The sequence below is a fragment of the Centruroides sculpturatus genome, unplaced genomic scaffold (assembly GCF_000671375.1).
Source record: "Centruroides sculpturatus isolate CEXI.00-Female unplaced genomic scaffold, Cexi_2.0 scaffold2215, whole genome shotgun sequence".
Taxonomy (NCBI): domain Eukaryota; kingdom Metazoa; phylum Arthropoda; class Arachnida; order Scorpiones; family Buthidae; genus Centruroides; species Centruroides sculpturatus.
The window spans coordinates 13,736-30,529 of record NW_019386474.1 but is presented as its reverse complement, the minus strand read 5'-3'; the positions used below and the strand labels follow the sequence as shown (position 1 = coordinate 30,529).

Sequence of the window (16,794 nt, the reverse complement as noted above, 5' to 3'; positions counted from 1 at the left end):
ACGCAAACCGTGTTAAAAACGAAGAGACGACGGACATTTTTCTCGAAACGTGGCGTCCGACACGGACGACTTTTCGAGCGTCGTCGTCACTTTGACTGTTGCCCGGTCGATGGACGAGGACCAAAGTGTTCCCGAAATTATTAAAATTAAACGTCTCTGTCGACACCATATTAACAATTGTTCCAGCTAATAACTTCGCCCTTAGCGCCATCTGTTAACGTAAATATTTATAAGTAGAGACCGACTTAAAATCCAAGTTTTTCACAGTTAAAACGGGGACTAATCGTTGGAGGAAAAAAGAAAATTAAAATCTTCAACGAGATATTCGTGTATCGAGTTACGATTAACTTTTGTGTCTGGGTAAGTAAGGACACTTTTTTGTCAACGACCCCTAGGTTTTATCCTCTCCGAACTTCCAAAGAAAACGTTGACAAATTTACGCAAAACGTAAAATTAAAATTTATTTATAAATAAGCCTTTGAGCCACGCGTCCATTCCGGATTAATTAATTAACGGCAGCTCCAAATATTTCGTTTATAACTTGTAAATTATCCAGGGACCGAATTATTTTTCTGATTAATTCTCGACGAGAATCCGAAGGAGCGTATGTTTATGCCATTCCAGACCGATATACGCCTTCCACATGAGTATATACATTATATATATAAATACAGTATATACTGTATAATCGATTGACGATTCTCGCTGCCGGTCATAAATTAAATTGTATTCAATTTCCACTTGTATTACGATCGGAAGATTTTCTACCTTCAATTAATAATATTTCAGTTTTAAAATGGTAAATAAACAACAGTGTATTTATTGAGATAGGAACAGTTTACTGTACAGATTAGTTAAGCTGGAGCGTCAGGATACTTTTCGGATTCAAACCGGACAAGTAATTAACACGCATCCACTTAAAAATGTCGAAATTCATATATAGATGTGGTATCGGCGGATATTTATAAAATATAACAAAAGCGCACTTCCGACGATAGGCTACACTTCACCAATAAAATCGGTTAAAAGCCTTTACGAAAATTCGCATGTACAGTACTGTACAACCAGATGTATAGCTTTCTCGGAAAAAATTCTTAAAATTGCGTTTGACGCCATCTATTACGATATTTTACGAAAAAATTTTTATATACGGAAAGTGGGCTGCAATTTGAAAAAATTGTAGACCTATAAATTCCCGCTGTCGTCCGTCTGTCTTTCCTTAATCTCGAGAAGGGTGTTAGACAGATGAAATTCAAGACCAGATATGGAAACTTTAGGGGCGGAAGACCCCGATTAACTATATATGAACTTCCGATGCATACCGGAAGTCACGTCATTTCGAATCAAAAATTTTCCCTCGAAAGGTGTAAGACAGATGACAGGCACGACTCTATTATTAAAGGAAAAGTATAATGTACAAGGGTAAGATTACTAATTTGAGGCTGAGAGCATATATTTTAAATTAAATAAATTTAAAATATGATTAAAAATTTCAGCCTGGTGTTATGACTATGTCAGAATAAATATTTGCTCATTAATTTTTATAAATTAGCAAAAAGTTTAATGTTGAGGGTACAATCGAGTTTTATAAAAAAAAAAAAAGAATTGTAAATGCTAATAGCCAATAAAATCTTCGTTAAGTCAGACTCCTCTCGAGATACGTCACGCAACTCCCTCCTTCCCCCATCGACCTTTCACCATCAAAATTTAATAGTATCGATCCCCTAATATGCAAACCTGCTGAACATTTCAGAAAATTTTGACAAAAAGCACGGGAGTTATTAAGCGTCAAAGTGAATGCACAAAATCGTGTCCTCCTCTTTTCGACTCAATTCTGTGGGTGAAATGTCGCTTCGGCTGGAATTAAAACGAAATGTTCGCTCGTCCCCTTTGCGATGAAAATTCGCCAATTAATAAACCGAGTTTAAAATTTCTTCCCAATTATTAGCTAAGTAGAACTTTTATGAACATTGTTTCTCTTTATTTTTCGTATTTTTCCGAATATTTATTATAATTAAAAAATATTAATCTCGAAATATATTTTAAAACGTCACAAAAATGTGACGGCGTTTTAAAAAAATATAAAAAGTAGTAGTAATAAAACTATAATGAAAAAAAATCCAGAAACGAGTCGCCTAACTTCGATAATAGTGGTGGGTAAGAGATTTTAGTTAAAAATAACTTTTATATTATTAATCATAAAAAATTGTGTGTTGCGCCGTCTGTTACGAGATTTTGTTATAAAAACATTTTATATTGTTAATTATTATAATAAGGCAAAAGGCTTAATTTTCGGAGGAGGGATGAGTTTCATTTACAATTTTGTAAATGCCAATAATATGTAAAATTATCGTTAAATCCGACCTCTCGAGATATGATACGTGACACATCCCTAGCTTTCATCTCTTCGGCCTTTAACCACCAAAATTTAATAGCATCAATGCAGCTTACATACAAGTTACTATGCCAAATTTCGTCTTTTAATCTTTACTTCATCCTGAGATATTAAACTAAACAGATGTAATAAAGTGTACTGGAGTGGTGGCGATACAGAAATTTGAACTTTCCGGGCGTCCGGACGGCCTTTAATTATCGCTCTTGACGAAAATGGGTGGTCGGGCGACGTGCACAATTCGATTTTATTTCCGTCCGGTTTATAATTGCGTATTGCATCCTACCGCTACGGCAGCTGCTTCGATTAAAGCGTTCTTTTAATTTAAAAAGTGTTTACCTTAACGTATGAATTTAATTATTGTATTTCTGCAATGTCATTGGAATTTTCCGAAGCACGTAGTAATCGGTTGACAAATCGTTGCTTTATTTTGCGCGCGACAATTTCCGGGAAAATTTCCTGCACGTGGGAGGAAAATTCAGCAGAACGCATTAAGCATCCCGGGCCAGGCGTGGATGGTGCTGGATACCGTCCACGAGGACGACTCAGACCGAAGAGAGCATAATTTTTAACTTAATAATTTACGACCGATTGTGCGCAAGAAGGAGTGGATTTCAAAGGGACGCTATTCGTGGAAAATGAAATATCCACCAACTTAATCCAGTCTGTCAGTAAGAAAGCGCGGAATTTTTATTGTAAGTATTATAATAAAAATAAATGCACCCTAAATACCGGTATTTCTATGTCTCGTTTATTTTAATTATACTTATTCTTAATTACAGCTAGAAATAATCAATTAATGTTAAACATTATAACGACGACACTTCCAGAGCGTTGGTCCTGCCCGAAAACATTTCGAACATCTGTACCCATGCCCTTGTCGCGCTCCAATCCTTTCCCCCATTATTTGATTATATCTTCGTTTATTTATTTAGAAAGATGAGGATAATCCGGGCCTTTTCCGGTCCTTTCTAGTCAACCTACCAAATTGACGTCGGATTAAAAGATATACGGTATACTGCGATTAAATGGGACCGCCTTTATTTGTAACATCCATTTAAAAACGAAATAAAGACATAAGGTAAATTTCCTTCTCTTATTTGGGACGTCTTTCCTTCTCTATTGTAAAAATCGAACTACCGGTCCTTTTTATCCTCACTATTAGTCCCTTTCGCCCAAATGCTGGGGCGAAGAACACTGTATAAGATTGTAATTGGATTAAAAAGACCTAAGTTAATAGAGAAGATTTGACAGAACCAGTGGCGTAGCGTGGGTGTCAGCCGCCCGGGACAAAGAAAAATTTCGACCCCCTTATTTAGATATCTCAATTTAAAAGACTAAAATTCAGTTTCGTCAGAGAGTAAGTAATGAGAAATTCCGTGCTAGTGTTTCCACCTTTTTAAAATCGCTGACCCGGACGGCAGGTGAGGTTTGTTCGAACAGAAGTTCCTGACGCATGCGTAATGTCATTTTGCAATGCGTAAAATAATGTGCAGTGCATGTCGGTTCTAAATCAGATAGTGTTAGCGACTAGGGAGACTTGGGTGGGAGTAACGTAAGTAACCTAGATGACGTAACGTAAGTAACAGCTGTATTGGATAAAAATAATAATAAAAAAGTCGACACGTCGCGCACGAAATCCCCGGTGAAATTAGTAGTTCACCCGGACGGTAAGTCGATTCCCGCACTGTCCACTATTTCCGTGCTCATTTCAATCGGTCCGAATCGTAGGTGACTGAAATATGAAATATAGTGGTTCAAATTTTTACAAGATATTATTATTATTTATTGTGAAATTTTGCCGCCCCCACTACTCTACGCCACTGGGCAGAACTATCTTGTCAGAATATAAGCAAATAAACGTATTATGTGTCGGTTACATGCAATCTGATTTTAAGCTATATTAGTAGTAAAGAGCGGCCTTAATATCTTAGGACAGTGGTTCTTAACCTTTTTATACTCGCGGCCCACCAAATATTTCATAATTGTTTAGTGACCTCCATTTTTTAATAATAATTTATATTCGTTAAATTATCTATAATAATGGCGAAGCTTGAAAATCGCGGCGGGCAAAGCCAGCACGAGGGAAAGCAAACGCGTGCTTTCGGCGCTTAATTATATAAACTTAAACACAAAAAAGGCCGTAGTCTCGGCGTGTCAGAACGTAATTTTTCATAGTGGCCAGGAGTTATTTACTCCTTTGCCATCGGAGGTCGGAAACGTCGACCCAATTGAGTACACTTCGGACGAAGCGACGTCACCCAGATAATAAATGGGCGGTTAGGCCCTGTACACACTAGGCGTTTTTCAACGCGCGTTAGCTCGGCGTTCGACGAGCGTTTAGCGGAGCGTGCGCACTGGCTCGGTTTGGAAATGGATGTGGAAGTGATTGCTTGTGTGTGGCTCCTCTATCGTCGCTATAAAAGACGACGGCAGAGGCAAAGAGAATTTTGGGTGCACCCAATATTACGAAATAGACTGACGCATGAAATGTTTGCGACGTTGTATCCAAAACTAAGACAAAATAAATTCAAGTTTTTTAATTCTTTTAAAATATCTATAAAATCCTTTGACGATGGTTGGTCTCTTTTAGATTTCATCAATAAATAGATCAGTATCGAAATGATCGTTCTCCATTTCAGCACATATAACTCAAAGCGCTCGGCTGACGCCCGCAAAACGTGCGATCGCATGTACGGTAACATGGCAGCACATATATCTCAAAGCGCCCGTAAAGCGCTCGCAAAACGCGCGTTTTAACAAAAATCTATAAGCGCTCGCAAAACGCGCGCTTGGCTTTTGAGTGTGTACGGCTACATAGAACTCTTGGTTCTTTTAAACGCGCGTTTAAAAGCGCGCGTTGAAAAACGCCTAGTGTGTACAGGGTCTTACACACAGGCTGGGAGCTTTACGCCTTAAAGTTCATAAACCCATATCGCACTTAATGCTCGGCCAAATTATTGTAAGTGCGAGGGCTCTATGGCACGAGGCATATTTCTTCGTCTAGAACAGCTATTCCCAAACTTTTTCCCTTGTGAGAGAAATGCTTGGAAATATTTCTAACCTCGATCTTTGTGTCCTAGCCGTACATTGTTTTCAACATCCGAAAACAATTAAACGCAAGGTTTTCTTACCCGTTATAACGAAGGAAATAGCAGTCGGTCATACCAACCTTAGCCTATGGTCACCATCCATTGCTCCCTAGATTTAATCGCCGCCCACGAGGGACGATAGTTGACCCATCTAGAACTTTCCATAGTTGTCCGCGTAACTTTAAACTTTATTCGTGCGTCTCATTGTCAAATCCACTTCCTGTATTCTTATGCCATCACTTTCGAAATTTTCTTTACGTTTTCCGACCGGTTCCACGAATTTATGTATTTCAAATATTTTTCGGTCATCGATAACTTTGTAATAGAATATTTTCGCGATAAACTCTATACTCACAGGATGGCTCGCGGTAAGGGAGCCAGATAACAACCCATCGACGAATACGCCAAATTTAGAGAAATTTTATAGAGCGTCGTTTATCCGAAAGCATTCCAATCGGCAAATTTAAATTTTCGTTAGTGCTGTGGCGCTACTATCTTTGGCTATATCTTGGGCTACTCCAATATTTTTTTGTGGGTGTGTGTATTTTAGCTGGCAGCACTGGCACTTTGGTGGTGTTTTTTTGATACTAAATCAACTTTTAAGGTATCTTTTTTTTGTTTTTATATTTTTTAATATATTTATTTTATTTGTACAAAATAAAAAAAAAAATTTTTAACGATACAATAGCCACGATTATTATTTTAAGTTTTCGTTAGGCTTAACATCGACGAAAATTCAACGCGCAGCGACACGCAACAGAGAAAAATTTCAACACGGGATAGCTCAAAATATTTTTTCGTACATAATCGGTTATCCGAACAACCCAATTGATTCGGATAAACGACGCTCTACTGTACTCTGTAAATCATTGGGCTTGTATTAATAGATGAGTAATCGAAGCGAAGTCATGCAATAACGGATTGCTAAATATTAAAATTTAAGGGTTAGCCCGTAACCACAACTCCCGCTCGAATACTCGCGTGGTACTCTTATGGCAAATTCAGACCGCGGCCGTTCCAAAACATGGAAGAAAACCGATAGAAACTTCATTTTTACGTGGTTAAAATCGGTACGCGCATACTTAGGCAAAGATCGGAAAAATGACACTAGTGGGAAGGCGGGCGGTCCACCCGGTGGACACTGACCAGAATAATAAATGCCAGGTTTAAAATTCAAATGCATTTTAATACAGTTTATCATAATTATAAAAATTAAACAAACGGAGTAACTATTTATTGTTTATTTAGACAAGTGATGCAACCATCGAAAATAACTGTAAAAAAATTATAAAACAGTAGCCACAAATGAAAACAATATGATAATCGGATGAAAAATAAGCACGCTCGTTTCGAATCATTGCACCGATCGATTCCGTGAAGACTTTGGTAAGAACGACACAGTTTATACACGAGTTCGGCAAACACCTTTGGTTACTTTCGAACGGAAACAATTTATATTGTACAATTAACACCGAAGTCCAACGGTCGAATTTTTCCATGCAGTGATAAAAAGAAATCTTTTTTTCGTTTTGCTACATGCGGAGTATAAAAAGTTCCTCGGAGAAATTTTTCTTTTAATTTATTATTAAACTCTGAATTGGGAAAAAGCTACTATGCGTTCTTCAAACAACATTTCGACATTTCCACATGGCACTGTAACCGAGTACCGACCTATGGATCGGCGCAGTTAGCGTGGAAACGATTAAAGGCCCCAGAGCTGTTTATGCGGAGAAGGCATCACCAAAGCTCACAGAGGAACTGGTGCTCAGCTGACGGCCACTGTTAACTTTAAGAAGGGATTAACCTATTGTTGCTTACATTCTGGAGGTGGTTGCTGTTGAGACTTCTTTCCAGATTTCACGGCCTGTAAAAGAAATATACATTTAAATACTCTCTTCGTTTTCGTTTTAGCCCGCCGTTTTCGACCTATATTCGCTCAATACCGTTCGATACTTAAAAGTGTCCGTTGCGCGAAAAGGATATTTCGTCGATAATCCCCGAAAGGACGATTTGTGTATTAAGTCATCATTTGCTTCTTAGTTGAAATGTAGCTTTATTTTGAACAAACTCGTGTCGAAATGTGACCTAAATTGTAGGTTTAAATTAGTTTAAACTATCCCGTAATCTTTGAAATGTGTGAAACATTTCACAGAATCTGATGCACGTTCCAGAATCTCTAGTATAATATGATTGTAATTATATTTAATTTTTGTGAAATAAACATTTTGCTATTAAACTTATCAAATTAAAAAATCATATTTCAAAATAAATTTCGTAAGGTTGATTTCTTACAAAACATTATGTACTACTAAATAAATTTTAAACCTAAACAGTTTTCTAACTCCAAAATGAATCCAATATAAACACAGAAAAGAAAAATTTCAAATTAATAAATATTTAAAACTCCAAAACTGAACTTTATGGAATTCCTTCAATTGGGATTTTATGAAATTCAAAAACTGATCAAATTAGAGAAAGTAATCCACTGAATCACTCTCTATAATCTGAATATCCAAACCTTATTACTTCCAGTTTAATAATAATAAATATTAAGATTAGAAAATGAAAGTAAACTAATTTTACACAACATTCTAACGTTATAGTAAAGCTTAGTTCACAGTCAGCACAAAAGCAGAAAACAGAGCAAATAACCATTCAAACATGACTGGTTTGACGGGTTATTCCAGTGTTTCCAATGTGGGACCCACGCCCCACGGGGGCCATTCGAAAATGGACTCGTCCAGAGTTTAAGTTAATCGTATACCTGTTGTATATGTTAGGGGGCATAAGAATTTTAGAAAGGCTTAGGTGGGGCATAGCACAAAAAAGGGTTGGAAACACTGGGTTATTCGCTCTGTTTTTCATTTTCAGACTCAGTGTGAACTAAGCTTAAGGGCCTTGTGAAACTCAATATACAGTATCACCGAGATTAAAAAAATTTCTTAATAAATTTCACTTTAAAAATCGATAATGTTGCACGAGATTTGACAACCTCAACAGATTACATGATCTAAGAAATCCATTGTATGATATGTCGTAACCAATATCACATTAATTAATTATTAAATGCATTATTAACATTGGAGCAGTTTGTTATCGTTCATTTTGCTTCCATAATGTTTTAAAATTAATTAATAGGTACAATAATAAAAATATTTGCAACTAATTGTCCCAGAACTACCATATTTACAGAATTATAAAAATTCTATCAGATTGTAAAGGTGAAATTTAGACATTGATTTTTCTTCTATAAATGTTCTAGAATCTAGAACATTCAATGTGGGTATATAAGTAGAGTAATTGGGAGACATTTCATATATTTTGTTGAAAATAGATGTATCCACAACTAACACCCAACGATATGAAACTTTTGAAAACTGCATTTGCATGCAGTTGCTCTATCACTTCAAAAGTGGTCACGAATGCAAGGAAGGCTTGCAATCTAGTCTAAATCATTTTGCTAGGATGAGGTTGACGGACAAATCAGCTGTAACTGGTTTGAGAAATTCAGGGGACGGATATTTCTTGCTTCGAGTTATTCTACCACCGATGACATTCTCCTGATAGATCTGTTGTTAATTACCACAAAATATTAACTTGAGTAATACAATACAACTATCACCAATCACCTTCACTAGTTTGTTCACCTGAAGGCAATGTAAACTAAGTAACTGTTGTCCCACATTGACTACTGTGAACAAAATTTAGTTTGTCATCATCTGCAATTCATTGTTCACCAAGCACCACACATTCAACTGGATCAAAGCGACTGGAGAAGTGGGTCATACACTAAAATGTGACACGTAAGCATTTGTGGGTGAACAAAGGTCGACTGGCTGTTGCAAATGTCAAAGCACCAATAGTGTAGAAGAAGGCGATGATCCACATTTGGTGATGTATCACCAGCACACCAACATTCATCATCATGGAGTTACTTCCAACTAACACAACAATCATGAAAGAACTTTACTGCTAACAGCTGAATCATTTGAACAAGATCAAAGAGCTTTGTCCAAACATTGACAACATCTCATATCACCATGACAATGTTCCAGCACAGAGCAAAAACAGCCTTAGAGAAGCTGGCCATTCTAGGCTGGAAGGTTCTACCTCATTCAACTTACAGTTCAGACCAGACACTAACTGACTACCATCTATTTCACACCCTGCAGAACCATATTGCCAATATACAGTTCAATGATGATGATACATGTGTGAAAACAATGCTCGAGACTTTCTTCGAAAAAAACACCATCATTCTATGTTTGTGGGATAGAAAGTTTGCAAAAGAAGGCAGAGATGCAATTGATATTGATGGAAATTACCTACAAGACAGAACTGTATCATTATTGAATTAAATGCCAATTAAGTTTACTTTCAAAATGTCTAAATTTCACCTTTACAACCTGATATGTTAACAATGTAATGTTGTAACAGAGCTCAAGTTATCTAAATATGGATCTGTTTTCATATTATTGTTAAGTAATGTTTTGGTAATGAAATATTTGAATTAACCAAATATTTAAAAATTATTTCTCAAATACTTTCCTGGTCACTTATACCTGAGGATTAAAGTCTGGATCATTTTCATCATCGTCGTCGTCTTGATCGTTTGCTTCGCCTTCGTCGTCATCATCGTCGTCGTCTTCATCATCATACTATAAAAGACACTATACATTAAAGATACGTATCTACTTTGTTTAGGTGAAGATGTAATACAATAATAATTTATTTTTATTTATCAATGAATACTACATAGAATATAGAAAACTTCACAAATATCATTTATTATAGTACCAAAGTTTTATCACATGTTTTCAATATATCTATTAATCTTAGATACAATAGCACTGTTCTTTATATTTTCAGTTCAAGAATAAATTCAAATAAAGAAAAATTGTTCAAAGATAAAATTTTTGAAATGTAGTTTGTACATTTTTGGAATGTAGAAGTATACATTGATTCCATTCAAAATATAGATTACATTTATGTAAAGAACAATAGCAGCATATGGACTTCAAAGAATTTAACTTTGTCCATATTTTTTAGTAAAAAAAAATTGATCTAATCTCCAATAATGTTTAATTTAAATTATTTTTTATCTAAATTTTTCTAGAGATTATTGAAGTATATACTCAATAATTCTAAAGCTGAATTTTCTCTATATACAGGAAACATATTGAGAAGTGTTGTTGGCTCCATCACTTTCATCTTACAAATTTATAATAGAAATGCAAATTTTCTATATATAATAGTTCAGTTATAAAATCAGATACTGAAATAATACAATTAATAAAAATTATATAAACTATTAACTTTTTAATCTATTTTAAAAAATAGATTAAAAAGTTAATAGTTTTTAAATTGGAATCTTACATGTATATAATTTAAAATTTGTTCTGATAAATATAAATATTTATATTCTAGAATCTTCTATTTGTGAATCTGAACATTTGAAAATTTAAATAAATCACCGAGCTAAATTCCTCAGAGATTCAGATTGACCTAGAAATTAAGCATTTTCTAATAAATTTGTCATCAATTTTAATTTGTTCAAGAAGTCTTACATCTAGAATTGTGTTAATTATCCTTGTTTTAAAAAAATTTAATTCCTAAATCTGAAAAGTATTTTCATATAGAAAATGAAGCTTTTATTGTGCAGTACATTATCATTGTGCTTTTATTATGAAATTTACATCTACACATCCTCTTCATGTTATCTTTTTTTAATAGTAATATTGATCTAAGTTTTATATAATTCACTTAGTAGTTTAATAGAATGTACAAAAAGAAAACCATAAATAGAACACTATTTGTAACATACACAGCAATTTAAATTACAAATTTGTAGGTATGTAGTATACATATGCAACTATTACACAGACACATTTCAAATAAAAGTACCAGTCAAAGCTAGTTTAGAATGTCTATTTGAATAGAGAAATAGTGTCAAATATCTAACTGATTTAAGACAGAATTGGTTATCAAATAGACAAGAATACATTAAAACTAATCAAAATAATCCAGTACAAATGTAGAAAAAATAATATTTTTTGATACTTCCATGCAAATATATAATTATCATCAGAAGTTTATATATACAGTATATATATACACACACACACACACACACACACACACACACACACACACACACACACAACTGAAATATATTGAACAATGTCTCTCTCTTAAATTAGAGTATAAAAAAATAATGTTGTAGTAAATAAAAACAAAAACATTGTAAGGAATACATACACTTACATCATCTTCTGTTAAAGCTTCTCCCGTAAAGAAAAGTACAGCTCTAGGAACAATTCTTTCCCTTATAAAATGACCAATCTCAAAATCAACTGCTAACAAAGTTTGCGTTTCATCATCCTAAAAATGAAAAATAAGGTTAATATTCATGCATACAAAATTAGTATTAAAAGTTGGTTAACTACACAGAATAATTACTATATATACATATTAGTACACAGACAACATTTTAAACAAAAGTAACAATAAAAGCTGGATAGAATGTCTGACAAGAGAAATAAACCTAAGTTTTATTATTTTTACACAGATTAATAGCACATACAGCATGAGGATATCATGGAAATACAGCTAAATCAGTCAATTTGATGAGAAATTCAAAAAACTAGTAGGTGAAGAAAATCACCACTATTGAGTGTGATTGCATGTTAATGATGAAATAGTTATTCTGACTAATGATAAACATCCTTAAAATTATGAAAATTCACACCACACATGTTTAATTTTAAAGTAAGTTTACAGAAATATTAAAATTTAGAAACTCACCAATAATTCTTCATCTTCAGGAACTAAAAAATAAATTATTATAATAAAGTATTTATATAATATTTATTTAAACTAATGTTTAGCAACATTCATCATCATGGAGTTACTTCCAACTAANGTTTAGATAACTTACAAATTAAACATTGATAGATTATGATTGCAATTGATTTAATTAAGTTGAATATAAAATATTTTAAGTAAATATAACAAAATCAACAATTATTATAATTAAATTTTGTATAAAGATTAATGAATCAACATTCAACTTTAATGAATTTGCACATTGAGATACTATTATTCAACAAGCAATTATTTATTGAGTCATTAAAACTTGCAGCCTGGCCTTGTGACAATCATATTTTTTATTAATTTAATTTAAAAGATATGCTCTCCACCTCAAATTAGCATTGTAGTGTCTTTCCCCGGTACATCATACTTTTCCTTTAACAACAGTCATTCATCAATCATTCTTTTAAATTTAAACATATTCACAGTCATAATGATAAAGTAATAAAAATTTTATATATTTTTCTATTTGATTTGGAATATTTCTTCATAACTACTTTTTAATTTGTATAAAGTAATAAGAATGTTTTAATATTTGGTCTTTTGACAACTTTAAAATAATTCTCTAGAAATTGAATGTGTAAATTTGCTAAATTTTCTAGTATCTTAACTTTTCAGCAGTGGGTTAGTCATGTACTGTACTCCCTATGTAGTGGAGAATAAACGTGGAAAATTTAAGTATTTTTCCACAAGTTTTTTCTCATTACAGAATCTATTTCCAAAACAGTAAACAGTTATGTCTAGTATAGAAAAGTCTCTCTTTATTGTTACATAATTCCTTTTTTATGTGAATTTTTTTTTCCGGTAGTTTTTGGTGATATCCACAAAATAATTTTGCAATCAATCACTGCTGAGTGGTTAATATATATTTTTTATCATTTATTTCAATTACATATATATCCTTTTAATGCATTAATTTATGTCAAGTATATTGTGCCACATTTAAACATCTGAAGTTTAATTATATAACAATACTAGTCAAACTAGTGGATTTTTTAATGTACTTTTATATATAGAACATTAATTTAGCTTTTAAGATTTCCTATATAAATGACAAATATCTTAGTATTACTAGTAATAAAGATGTCATCTTGATAAACAAGTAATTTCTCTTATTTATTCTTACTTATTTAATACCTTTCATTCACAAGAAAAATTTCCTATTTTCTATCAAACTAAAAAATAAACTTGCTTTTGTATTTTTTTTATCATCTACAGCTCTGTCAAAAATTTTTTTATCATCTACAACTCTGTCTTACAATTTCAATCTTTTCTAACTTTCAGCATTAAAATTATAAAATTTTACATTATATCTGCTAATAATTTGTTAAGTATCCATGAATTTCCAGGGTTATGAATGACCTCGTCACATGCCATTTATACCCCAAAACACCAGTTGGATATCTGGGAAATCAGGACTCTGACACCACTTAGACAATTACTCAGACTAAGACAAAAATGAGAATTTTAACTAACTTCTGAAATTAACCTGTCCTACATTGATCCCAAAAATATTCGTGTTGACCTCATTCATCTGCGTGGGCAATCCTGAATATTTCCGTGTTTACATCGGAACGTTTTTTATACTAGATGTCACTTTGTGTCACAATTTTTATATTAAAACAAACTTTTAAAATAAATTTTTTTTGTTTTTATATTATTCAACATATATATTTTGTTTGTGAAACATAAAAAAATAATTTTTTATGATACAGTATACACGATTATTTTTAAAAAATTTAGACTTAACATCGATGAAAATTAAACATGGCGTCACAGGCAACAAATACAAATTTCAACATCGAATAGGTTAAGGAGAGAACTATTTCTATCATGGTAAGAGGATGGAGGCACATGACAATCAATTAAATTGATTAAAACATTAAGTAAAATTAGACAAAATCCTTATATTTAATTACAATGAAATATAAAATCAAAATAAAAATAATTAGATATTAAAGTTTCTATCAGATTACAAATCTCCTCTTATAAGAAGAAACTCAAATTTTTAATGCACTGACACTAATGCTTTACTGTTGAGAGACTTTATACTTTATATTGCCTTAAAATGTGAAAATAAATGGTTCATCTAAGACAAAATATTTCCATTTAATTGACAGACAAGAGATGACAGGTATCTTTAGTCCATTCTGGAGAGTGAATGGATGAGCTCAACTTGCCTCAAGGGAGGACAAGAACACTGTGGTTAGAGCTGTGAACTAAGCTGAGCTAGGCTAACCTGATCTGATGCTAGCTGTCATTTCGAGATGATCTATCCATTTTTATTAAATCTCTTCCAATCAGTTAAAATAAGCCCCCCCCAGTCTTCCAACGTGTGACAGAAGTTTGACAGTTTTGCAAATAGGACATGAAAAATACCAAACTATCACTTTTGAAGGAATCATATCATTTTCCTCCAACAGGAAGTTCCTTTTTCAATTTCACACATTTTAAAAAACAAGTAAAAATCTATCGAATAAAAATTAACAAAGTTTTGTTAATTTACTAACAAATTAAATCATCAACCATGGATTCTCACATATCTAATTAGCCTGTCATTTGACTATAAAATTACATCAAAATGCTTAGTAGTTTTTAAATATTTATTGTTTTAAGTAATTCAAACAAAATTCAGATGCATATGTTTATTTCACAATATTTCATATTGTATTAATATTTTATAAAAGATATCTGTGGCAGTGAATCAATTTCTGATAATCAGATGTAATTTTGAACCAAATTTTTTTCAACTTTTCTTTTAACTCCCTCTAATGTTGATGCTTTTTCATCCATCACTCTTCATTTCATTATTCCCCATACATTCTCTGTAGGATTTGTCTGGTAAATTGATATTACTGTCAATAAATTAAGTTTGGATTGACTTCATTGCAAGATCTTGTAGAAAAATAACATTCATCTGAATCAAGTTCTTCCAATCAAAGAATGAAGAAGTATTGTAACAACTGTTAATACCATGAGGAATTTAAGATACAGTAAGACTCCACTTAACGCTAATATATTAAAATAAGGGAAGCTCAAAATTTAAGCTTAGTTCACACTGAGTGTGATTCGCTGGTGAAAGCAAAAAACAGAGCAAATAACCCGTCAAACATGATTCATTTGACCAGTTATTCGCTCTGTTTTTTGCTTTTGCCAGTGAATCACACTCAGTGTGAACTAAGCTTTACTCTGATTTAAATTATCACAGCACTTTATTGATTCGTATATAATACGGTTATTTATGAACATGAACCAATCAGAAAAAGGTGGCAAAAACGTGTATTTTCTTTAAATCTATGTTTGTTTGGTGCAATTTTGGAAAAAATATAACATCATGGTTGCCACAGTCAGTATTGGCTTTGCTTGGCAAGAATTAACTGATAAATGCACGAACAAAGTGTGGAAGAAGTTATGGCTGAACGCATCCAAGAATTCTCAACGAGAAGAGTCTATCGCTGTATCGTTAGGTTGACCAAATTGTCAACCTAATTGATACAGCAAGACTAGGAGATGTAGACGAGCAGGATATTGAGGAGTTACCGCAGGTTTCTGGTGCAAGTCTTACCAACAACGACCTTCAAGAACTGACAGAACAAGAAATTCATTTAGAACTGGAAAGTAGAGATTCTGAAAACGAAGAACCCAAAAAATTTCTCTACGGATTTTCTTAGTAAAAGTTTGGTAACAATAACCAAAATTGTTAATCAAATTGTAGCGAATGATCCAGATTTTGAAAGGAGTGCAAAAGCAAAACGAGGCTTTTTGGATGCGATCTTCTGCTACCGACATTTGCTTAAGGAAAGAAAAAAGCGACAAATGAAAGTTTACGACTTTTTGCAAAAGAACAAGAATTTCAGAAAAGTTAGGACCTTCATCACAAAAAATAAACTGTACATTTCTTTATAGGTTCTGATATTATCTACTTATTTCTAAGACTTAGTTAGTCCTCTAGGCCTAGCAAAAATAGTGCCAGCAGCTGTGTGCGCATATGTTTGTTATTTAACATATACAGTAGAGCAGTGTTTTTCAACCTTCTTGAACACGCGACCCCTTTACAAGTTAAAAAAATTCTGGCGACCCCCCTAGGGCCATATTAAAACTACAGTAGAACCTCGATTATCCGGACTAATTGGGGATGAAGTTAGTCCGGATAAGGAAAAATCCGGATAATTGAAACAAATACTTTAATTTGTCTTTTAATGATAATACAGCACGTTTTCTTTTCGATGACATATCGGTAATATTAAAAGTAAATACTGTATTTAAATAGTGATCAAATTTTCAAGAAACAAACGTTCATATCAAATTTGGACTACTAGTGACCAACGCTAACAGACTACCTATTGTTTAAAAGGCCCTCTGGTGGCGCAAAAAGACGGATTTTATAAAATAAAAAGCAGTTGAAACTGCATTTTTATGAATAAAAATTTGACAAACTAT

The 16,794-nt window shown here is 33.1% G+C and overlaps 1 protein-coding gene across 1 annotated transcript in view; it reads right to left on the bottom strand.

Moving 5' to 3' along the window:
- Nucleotides 1-6,710: 6,710 nt before the first annotated feature.
- LOC111615092 (nucleosome assembly protein 1-like 1) overlaps nt 6,711-16,794 on the bottom strand; it is a gene marked incomplete at its 5' end in the record, with an annotated part of 12,437 nt that continues 2,353 nt past the window's right edge. Inside the window, 4 exons of the mRNA XM_023356482.1 lie at nt 6,711-7,348; nt 10,047-10,142; nt 11,749-11,865; nt 12,289-12,311. Coding sequence (XP_023212250.1) covers nt 7,289-7,348; nt 10,047-10,142; nt 11,749-11,865; nt 12,289-12,311 — 296 coding nt within the window. The remainder of the gene's footprint in view (nt 7,349-10,046; nt 10,143-11,748; nt 11,866-12,288; nt 12,312-16,794) is intronic.